The sequence below is a fragment of the Ailuropoda melanoleuca genome, chromosome 12 (genome assembly GCF_002007445.2).
Source record: "Ailuropoda melanoleuca isolate Jingjing chromosome 12, ASM200744v2, whole genome shotgun sequence".
In the NCBI taxonomy this organism is placed as follows: domain Eukaryota; kingdom Metazoa; phylum Chordata; class Mammalia; order Carnivora; family Ursidae; genus Ailuropoda; species Ailuropoda melanoleuca.
The window spans coordinates 46,226,107-46,237,229 of NC_048229.1; the positions used below are offsets into that span (position 1 = coordinate 46,226,107).

The following is an 11,123-nucleotide window of genomic DNA, read 5'->3' on the forward strand; positions in this document are numbered from 1 at the left end:
CTTAAAAGCAAATGGAAAATAGAACAACCACATGATACAGCAATTTTACTTCTGGGTATTTATCCAAAGAAAATGAAAATACGAACTCGAAAAGATATATGCACCCCATGTTCACTGCAGCATTATTTACAATAGCCAAGATATAAAAACAACTTAAATGTCTGCTGATGGATGAATGGATAAAGGTAATGTGGAGTTTTATTCAGCCATTTCATTGCCATTTTCGACAACACGGATGGATCTTGAGGGCATTACGCTAAGTGTTAGGTCAGACAGAGAAAGATTAAATACCATATGACCTCGTTTATGTGTGGAATCTTAAAAAACAAAACGGAGCTCACAAGTAACAGAGAACAGACTGGTGGTTGCCAGAGAAGAGAGTTGGGTGGGGGCGGGGGGGGTAAAATAGGGAAAGGGGGTCCAAAAGTGCAAACTTTTTTTTNTTTTTTTTTTTTTTTAAAGATTTTATTTATTTATTTGACACAGAGAGACAGCCAGTGAGAGAGGGAACACAAGCAGAAAGAGTGGGAGAGGAAGAAGCAGGCTCCCAGCGGAGGAGCCTGATGTGGGGCTCGATCCCAGGACTTGGGGATCACGCCCTGAGCCAAAGGCAGACGCTTAACGATTGAGCCACCCAGGCGCCTCCAAAAGTACAAACTTCTAATTATAATATTAATAAGTCACGATTGTGTAACATACAGCATGGTGACTATAGTTAATAATACTGTACTGCATATCTGAAAGTTGCTAAGAGGAAATTTTAAAAGTTCTCATTATAAGAAAAAAAAATGTAAAGCAAATGAATTCATGCAAGTATTGTTTTGTACTTTTCCTTAAATTAACTTTGTTTTAGAGATTTTTCCATGTCAGTACATAAAAATCTGCATCATCTGATTAGCACATACTGTTGTTCCCTAAAAGATGTACCCTACTTAACCAATGATATTTGGCTTAACTTTCTGCTATTATAAACAGTGTTGCTTATAAATCCTAATAAATATTTCACTGTGTATTAAAAATAACTGTATCTTCAGGATACATACCTATTGATAAAAAGTCTAGATTCTAGACTATGTGCATTTAAAGCTTTTAACAACTACTGTCAGACTGTTCTACTGTGCTGATTTACAACCTCACCACTAGTATGAGACTTCGGATTCTGCTATACTCATAAAAGCACTTGGAAATCCTTTAAATTTTTGTCAGAATGTGGGTAAAAGAATGGTATTGTAATTAAACTGCATTTCCCTGATTATTAGTGAAGTTCATTATCTTTCCAAGTATGTATTATCCATTTTAATTTTTTCTTTATAAATTCTCTAACTAAAACTGAAATGTTCTGGATCCCACTAACAATGTTCAAGTACTTGATAAACTATTACAGAGATTTTAAAAATTATGTACTCATCTCCCACATACTACGAACTGGATAAGGCGAATCTTACTTTCAAGAAACTTAATTGTAGAAATGAATATTTGAGTAACTATAACATACTAAACTTTGTTTACATTAGCCATATTCATCTGTACCTCTATCTAAGGTTTATACTATAAGCCTATCTTAAACTCAAGTAAATAGCAGCTGCTCACAGAGGTTAATTAACTTGTTAGAGAGTGACAAAACTGGAATCTGAATCTGGTCAAGGTTTCCAATCCCCATGTCTGCACTATACCAAACAGTTCTCTAGGCTTTGAATACCTTCTCCTTTAAAGTCTTTCCTCCTTTAGTTTCTATGGCACAGTCTACTCCTGATGTTCCACCATCCTTTGAAACTATTTTTTGTTTCTTTTGCTGGTTCCTCTTCCTCCTCCAGGGAATTTCTAGGCTTTAATGTCTCATCTTTACTTCAAGGTCACAAGACCACTCTCATTAAACAACAGAACCTCAGGAAATTCCAAATGTAAAATAAGAATGAACTGCTTCTTACTCATCACCATGACTTATGTAACAACCTCTCCACTGGTTCCTCTCCTACAGCTGACATGTACATGTACATCTTCTCAGTTGACCTAACTCCCTAATAACCTCCACCCTTTTAAGATTGGTGTTTGCCAAAGTTCAGTCGCTGAACCTCCTCTTCCTACCCTACCAACCCTCTCAGCACAAGCTCATCCATTTCTATGAGATCAACTACCATGTACTCACTGATGGCTCAAGGGATTTAGCGCCAGTTGAGGCTATTGCCTGGGCTTTACACTTTATGTCCAAGTGGGGAAAAAAATCCACATGGATGATATTTCATAACCACACTCAAAACTTAATTCTTCACCTCTCCCTCAAAACTTGTCTTCCTTTTTATATTCTCTTTCTAACCAGTAACCCAAGTCATCGTGAGTAATTGTAAAATTCTTCCCTCTGGTTCGTGATTCTAACTCCTTAGTACTTGCAACTTGCAGCATCTGTCCCTTTTCTCTGGGTTGGGTTTCTTCTTTATCTGATTTCTCACCTGAACCATTGGTATATAGAAGAACTTGAAAATATCTGTTGAATAAAAAAACACACCTGTCCTGCTAAGGCCACAAACCATGTCTTATTCATTTTGGAGACCTGAAACTGAGCTGACAAGCCACCCCAGATATCTAGAGTTCTCATACCTGAATCAAACACTTAGGGAATAAGACCCAGGAACCCATTTTTAACAAGCTCTCTGAATGATTTCTATATAGTTAACCCAGCAAAGTCTTGATTCTCATGAGGAAAGGGAACAAACTCAAACAAAGGTAGAAATGGAATTAAATAACTTTCTTGCCACTTCTATATAAACCTAGAATAAACAGACCTCTCACAGACATAAATATAAATAATTCTTGAATCATCTGCTACTATAACCGAAGCACTCTCTAACCCAGCATTCTCACTCAGTTAACACACTGCAATAGCCCACTTCTATCTTGTATTCCCAACAAACTATTCTCTAGACAGCAGCCAAAATGGAATTTCTGAAAAGCAGATCCAAGCATGCTACCTACCCCTCATTCCATCCCACATCCTAGGAATAGTCTGTCCTCATATTTTAAGAACAAAATCCAAAACTTCTTACTCCGGGTTACAAAGCCCTACACAATCTGGCCTCTGCCTATCCCTCTGGCCTCATCTCCCACACTACCCTGCTCTTACTGTCAACACAGCAACCACACAAGCCTTTTTGTTCTTAAAATATACCGAACTTTTTCCAGCCCTAAAATTTTTGCATTTGCTATTTCATCTGTCAAGAATGTTCTTCTCCTTGATCTTATCATAGCTAGCCCCTTGTTTCAATTCAGCTTCAGTTTAAATGTCCATTCTCAGAGTGGCCTTCTCCAATCACTCAATCAAAAGTAGTCTTCTAGTCACATGCTAGGACAGCAATCTATTCTAATTTCCTACAAGGCATTTATCACAAGCTGGTATTCTCCCTATTTATTTGTTCATTGTCTATGTCATGCCTACAAGAATGTAAGCTCCATAACGGCAGTGAACCTGCCTTGACAGTAGATTCATTCATTACTTTATGCCCAAGCCTTAGAACAGTGCCTAGCATACAGCAGGTACTCAAAATTTATTTGTAATCAATCTCTTATTTGGAGATCATCACTGTTCTGATTTTATCTAAGGATAAACAACAAAATTTCACCTTTTTTAATTTCAAAATTCAATCCATTGACTAAATCCAATTGGTCTACACTAATGGGAAAGTAAAATTCCAAAAAAAGTATTTTTTAGATATTCTAAATCAGAGAATTATAAAAAATAACCAATATGTCTAAAAATTATATTCATATCAAAATCAAGTTATATTTTTCCAGTCACTAGTTCAAAAAAAATTTTTAAGTCGTTATAAATTTTACTAGCACTGAGGAGGATGAAACCAAATGTCCATTAACCAGGGAATCGATAAACAAATTGTGGTATATCCATATAAAGAACACGACTAAGCATTAAAAAGGATTTAATTCTTACTGATACATACAACGATATGGCTGAATCTTAAATTATGCTCAACGAAAGAAGCCAGGCAAAAAAAAGAGTACATATTGTATGATTATATTTAGATATAAAGTTCTAGAAATAATGACAGCACATCAGTGGTTATCTGGCGGTGGGGGTAGCAAGGAGAAGTAACAAAGCGGAACTAGAAAACTTTTGGAAATGATGAACATTGTTCATTATCTTGATTGTGGTGACTGGTGTAATCATAGGACAAAACATATCAAACTATACACTTTAAATATGTGCGATTTATTGAATGTCAATTATACCTTAATTAAACTATTTATTTTTAGAAATCAGATCAGATCAGATCACTCCCTTGCTTAAAAACCTTCAATGGCTCTCCATCCTCCAATAATAAAAAAAAGAAAATTTGCTGTAAGATATATCAGCATTATAAGGAAGTTAACATTTAAATGGAATGAAGAGCAAACTAATGTCATAGATGATTTACAACAGCTAATAAAAACCATAGGCATACTTCAACAGGTTTTAATTTTTAACTTTAACAAAGATGTAAATAATATATTGACAAAAAATTAATTTTACATTTCTAAATCGAAAAGCTAAATATGTGGTAAACTCTCAAAATTACCTGTAGAAGGTGGTGACTTCTCTGGGTGTTTCGCATTTAAAAGTTTTCTGCTAATAAATATGTAACCACAGGGACAAGATTTACATGCAACAGGAACCTGTACAAAAATAAGAAAAAGTGTATTATTACTATTTTTCTACTAAACTTAGCAGTGTTTAGGTAGTCTCCTGAACTGAATGATAAATTACCAAAGTAGGAATCACAGATTTATCAAAATCTCACCTTCTTACAACAAACTGAACCTGGTATTGTGTCCTATACATCTTCACATTCTCCTAATGCTTTACAATACCATGTATATAGAAAATGCATGATAAACATGTGCTGATGGGAGGGACCAACAGAAAACCATAACAAAATCAGAACAAGGGAAAATATGTGGAAAAACGGTAGTATTTCCTAAAATATCTGTTTGATAGCAGTTATTAACACCAACTGGAAAAGGGAGCATGGTTGGGAAGTAAAGTAACCCCAGCATAAGAATGAGGCCCCAAATGGAATAATGAGAATGGAAATGGAGAAAAGGTAGATGTGCCAGACCTATTTTCAAAAGGGGAAAATACTTCCACTATTTTCCCAAAGAGAACAAAAACACTAATTTGAAAAGATACACACCTTTAGATTTATTGCAGCATTATTTATAATAGCCAAGATATGGAAGCAACCCAAGTGTCCATCCATAGATAAATGGATGAAGACGTGGACACACACACACACACACACACAGGAATATTATTCAGACATTTAAAAAAATGAGATTTTTGCCAGTTGCGACATGGATGGATCTAGGAAATATTATGCTAAGTGAAGTAAGTCAGAAACAGACAAATATCATACAATTTCACGTGCATGTGAAATCTAAAAAACAAAACTAATGAACAAACAAAGGCAGAAACAGACCCATAAATACAGAGAACAAACTGATGGTCCCTTGGGGGTGGGTGGGTAGAGGAATGGGCAAAATGGGTAAAGGGGAGTGGGAGGCACAGGTTCCTAATTATAGAATGAGTAAGCCACTGCGCTGAAAGGTAGAGCACAGGGAATACAGTCAATGGTACTGGAATAGCCTTGTACGGTGACAGACAGTAGTTACATTTATGGTGAGCATGGCATAACCTATTGGGTTGTCAAAACACTACATTGCACACCTGAAACTAATGTAACTTGTATGCCAATTATACTTTCCTTAAAATAAAATTTTTTAAAGGGAAAGTACTGAAAATGATTCTGGTTCTAATATGAGAGGGCAAGATGCCAATTACCACTGACAAAAAAAGAACAGTTTACAACAACTACTTTGTGGGGCAAAAGTATAGGACAAACAAAAGAGAATGTAGGAGGAGTCAAGATCTAGGATCTTTCAGTCTCAGCTCCAGGAAGGACATTGGATAAAACACTTAAGCTCTTCAAACTTCTGTTTCTAAATGTGTAAATTACAAGTAGCTCCTTTCTCTATTTCAAGTCTATAATGATTTTTCAAAACCCAAATGTTTTAAAAATTATTTTAAAAATGTTTTGATTGCTCCACAATCATTTCAATATTAACTTTAATGATCCCTGAAATCAAGACATGTTCACCAAAAACAAGAAATTAATCTCAACAAGAAGTATTTTATGGCCAGAAAATTGCAATTCACTTTGTAAGATAAATTCCATTCGCCCATTGCTCTGCTTGTGTAAAAGTTTAGTTACAATTATAAAGCTTTTTATCCAGGGGCGCCTGGGTGGCTCAGTCAGTTAAGTGGCTGACTCCTGATTTTGGATTGGGTCATGATCTCGGGGTCCTGGGATCGAGCCCTGCACAGGGCTCCGTGATCAGTGGGGAGTCAGCTTGAGGATTCTCTCTCCCTCTACCCTTCCCCCCACTTGAGTACATGCTCTCTCTAAAAGAAAGAAAGAAAGAAAGAAAGCTTTTTATCCATGTATATAAAGAATGCTTCATAGTCTGAAATATAAATACTTGATCTAATTAAGCTAAATTAATATTTTGGCAGAATTCTTTTTCTTCACATAAAACACTGAACAAAGGATCTCTAGTTTGCATGTAAGAAAAATAACAATGAATCCTATAAAAATAATCAAACTCCAGATAGGTCAAATAGCATGCTTTTTAAGAATGTGATGAGATTCTTTCATGCCAGGACAGAATATGAAATGTTACATTTTTTAATACTGCAAAATGCCACCAAAAATAGATGTTTGTCATTTTAAAAATTTCACATCTTCATAGAAACTAAACTCAAAGGTACTGACTCATTTCCTTTATATTTATACACATCAAGGGCATTCACTGTAATATAAATTGTTTTAAATTAATGTTATCCAAAAAACATAGAAACATGATGTTCTTATTCAAAAGATCCTTTGCTACTCGGCAAGTATTTTCTTCCAGCTACTAAAACTGAACAAACTTAAACTTAGGTCTCTGTCTTATATACAAGAAAAATACACCAACGCATATCTTAAATTAACAGAGGGCTGCACTTAGGTATCTGAGACATGTACATGAACAAACACTAATTGATAGGCTGATTTTCACTTAGAGAGTGTTTTATTATCAAGAAACATTTATGTGCCTCAGCTAAGTCGCCCTAAAGTCCCTTTTAAAATGGAAAGTTCCTTCTCCCAACCCCAACCTTGAAAAAACACAACCAACCACTACCACAACCCAAATCCTAGAAAAAGAATTATTAAAGAGGGTGGACTTCAGTAATATTAATCTCTTTACAGTATATCCTGGTTTTCAAACAAAAAACCCACATTTCCTTCAAATTTCAGTGTAATGCCGAGCATGAAACTAAAGAAAGTTCTAATGCTATACTCTCAGGATTTTAAAATAGAAAAAAAAAAAAACCAAACCCAAAGTTTTGTTTATTGACTTATTTTCCATCAATTTATCCCTTGAAAAGTACATTAGGTTGTTTTTATGTTTACAAGTAGAACAGCTACAAACAAGTTTTTAAAAAAGGGTAAAAAAAAAGTGCAAGAAACAAGATCCTGGTCTTACATTGTTTCACTGATTTTTAGAAGTTCAAAATAACCACATTACAGAGAACTCATTTACATTCTTGCTGCTGACAGAATCAAAGTGACCTACAGAAGACATGTTTGCAACACATAAAATTTCCTATAAATAGAAAAAAAAAGCTGCTGTATTTAAAAAAATAAGGCAAAAACAGAAACATACACGAAAGATAACTAGACAACTAACAAGAATCTTGAATATTACTACATACAAAATGGTTCAGTAATTTAAGCTACTGGATGTGAAACCTCTCGAAAATGAAAAGTATTGTGGTTTAGATGTTTCAGAACGGTATTTTCAATGCAGACATGTAAAGGGGGTGGTATAAAACAACTGAAAATCTAGGTCTTTCTTGTTTGCTCATCTCTACCTGTTTTTAAACCTACACACACACACAGAACATATGTAAATCTATTTAAGTGGTACAATCTCCTCAAACTTTAAAGATTTTACATATCCAGAAGTTTATAAACTATACCTAAATTCTATTTTAATATTCATCAAACAACTTAGAATAACAGTAATCTAATGATGTTTGAAAAATGGCTTTCTGGATTACAATTTTTTTTCTCATTTATAAGAAGCTTGTACTTTCCAATAATTAGAAAGCTAAAATTAATCTTTTATTTCCTTCAAACAAGTTACATTTAGTAAAAGATAAATCAAATTTAAGAATCACCAAAAGTTTTAATTAGTCCCTATGTATATTATATTCTCTTAAATACAATAAAGAACAAAACCAACATTCTAAATTATGTAGTAGCTTGCTATGGACTGAATTGTGTCATCCCCCTCCTCCCAAATTCATATGTTGAAGCCCTAACTCCCAGTCTGAAAGTATTTGGAGGTTAGATAATCAGGTTTAAAGTCATGGTGGTGGGGTCCTTAGGATGGGATTAGTGGTCCTACAAGAAGGGAACCAGAAAGCTCTCTAAGAGATCTCGACTTCCAGCCTCCAGAACTGTTAAGAAAATAAATTACTATTGTTTGAGCCACTTAACCTATGGCACCTTGTTATGGCAGCTGGGGAGACGGGAGGATGTGTGTGTATAACAAAATTAATATATGTTTCCAAATAAAATGTTGATCACATTTTGTTGAACAATTACAGGGACTCCTAACAAGTTATTGTCCTTTCCTTTTTCTCTAGCCAGGATATTAAAAACAGGTTACTTTTCCCAAAAGATTACTTTATGCCAAGTAAAACAAGGTCAAGATTTGCAATAACTTGCACCCTATAGAAACTGGAATGCATAAAGCATAACATGTAAACTTTATACTTCAGCACAGTTAATTGGAACAAATGGAAATGATTTAAATATTGATATAATCTCCTGTAAAGAGACTTAAATCACAAAGTCCAATTTTGTCAGAATTTAACAAATTCAGTTTAAGTGGTAAACTTAGTCAAATGGTAAGAATGGAAGTTTAACTCTATCTACTTCAGCAAACATGACTAAATTGTTTTTATACTGCATACTCAATAAACTCATAATATCAATAAACTGTAATTCTCCTTGCACAATCTTCCTTCCTTGCATTTCTACCATAGCCCATAAAAGATACTGAATAAAACATGTAACATTTTCTTTTACAAGATTTGATCAAGGTACAAGATTGCTCTTAAAGAATGCACTGACATCAGCATGTTATTTTTTTTTAAAAGTATCCAGCCATTTCAAATTACTCCTGATTTAAAGAAAAAAAAAATTTTTTTTAAGAAAAGGGGAGGAGTGAGGTAGTCATTTTGAAAAAATTCTCTCAGAAAAGAAAAAAATCACACCCAGATCTGCACACTGCCATGAAATAAGGGCCTTCGGATGGTTTTAATTCAGTTTTCACTCAATCGATTGTAAGGAACGTCCATTATTCCAGTAAAGGATGAGGCATGCATAAAACTAAGAAACAGTAAAATGATATTTTTTAAATCACAGCTATGACACTATTAATTTTGTGTAGAAAGAAGTCATTTAAAATTCATGAAACTACATATAAATTTTTTAAAAGATCATGAAGCAAAAACGCCAAATTTTTAACAGCGGATACGGCGGCGGGTGGGGGAAATGAGGAGCTCCCAGAAGGAAAGAGCTTCAATGGGGGCGTTACTCAATAATGTTCCACAAAAATACAATGTAAAGATTCACGATTATATCCGGCAAAAATAAAAGAAATACATTTAGGAGGAAAAAAACGTCCAAATTCGCCTAAACTTGAAACCATTGCATTGCGGCCCCTTTTGTCATATTTAAGCGTCCGCCCAGGTCGCGGTGGAACAGTTTTGGGGGACCACAGTATACATCTGATGGGAACAAAGCAACCCTGCGTGGCAGGAGCGGCTTTCGGAGCCAGGAGCCTGGACTCGGAGTTGGGCACCGTGGGCATTCTCGTCGGGCCGGAAGGGGGCTGAAGGGGCCGTGCTCGCCCACTTGGACCACTGCCCCCACACTCCCGCCACTGTCACCCACAGCCGGCCGGGCGACTCTGGNGGGAGGGTCCGGACTGGGCGCCCGGTCCACGCCAGACAAACCCACGCCTCCCTCCCGCGCCACGGGCCGCAGGACACACACGGTCGCCCGGCTAACGCCGCCAGGTGGGCACCGGCCGGACTGCGACCCCGGGAGTCTCCCTGGCATTCCCTCGGCTCAGCCCGGCCTCCCACCGGGCTCCCACCGCGGCCACCGAGCCCAAGGGCCAGACCACCCGGCGAGGCCCTCTCCACAGCCAACGGCCGCCCGCCCGCGCACCCGCCCCGCCGGCCCCCGGGCCAGGCCCCCGGCGCCCACCTGTTGGTCGCACTCGGGGGCACGATTTGGTGGCCATCTTCACTTTCTTGGCTCGAGTTGCAGACATGCTCCTCTCCGGCGGCGGCGGCGGCGGCGGCGGCGGTGGCGGTAGCGGCGGCGGCGGCGGTGGCTTTAGCGGCGGCGGCGGCAGCTCCGGCTCCTCCCCTCGTACCTCAGCGGCCCAGCCTCCACCCGCCGGGTCCCCGCGGGCCAGACCTACGCTTGAACGGGAGCGCGCGCGCGTGCGCGAGCTCGCGCGGATTCTGCGTGCCGGAGGGGCGGGGCAGAGCGTGCGCCCTTAGCAGCCACGGGCCTCTCGCGCCTGCTCTGCGACGCGCTCCCACCCGCACCGCGCGGGTCCTCGAGCGCGTCCCGATTCTCACGAGAGGAGACTGTCTGAATCTTCCAGCGGCACAATAGCCACGCCTTCTCTCGGCCTCGCGGCCGGCGTGAGGGCGTGGTTTGGGCGGGACTCGGCTGTAACGGGCGTCAGGTTTGACCAACGAATGCACAGATAGGGCGGGTCGTGGTGCTGGACACGCCCTTTCCCCCCGGGAGGAAGGAGCACGTGAGTGAAAGAGGTGAAAGGGAAAGCGCTTACGCAGGTCCTGGCATTTAATACACTTCAGTAAATGTTAGCAACTCTAATTATTGAGGAATTGTAATAGACACCTGCTGAGCCTGCTATATGCCAAGCCCTGGACTCGGCGCTAAGACATGAAATTCAGCGTTAAGTCAAATATTTATTGA

General features: G+C 38.3%; 1 protein-coding gene across 1 annotated transcript in view; it reads right to left on the bottom strand.

Moving 5' to 3' along the window:
* The window catches only part of C12H16orf87 (chromosome 12 C16orf87 homolog), a 30,481-nt gene extending 19,687 nt beyond the window's left edge, over positions 1 to 10,794 (bottom strand). Inside the window, 3 exon segments of the mRNA XM_002930761.4 lie at positions 4,566 to 4,662; positions 10,374 to 10,391; positions 10,393 to 10,794. Coding sequence (XP_002930807.1) covers positions 4,566 to 4,662; positions 10,374 to 10,391; positions 10,393 to 10,440 — 163 coding nt within the window. The 5' untranslated portion in view covers positions 10,441 to 10,794.
* Positions 10,795 to 11,123: the final 329 nt, after the last annotated feature.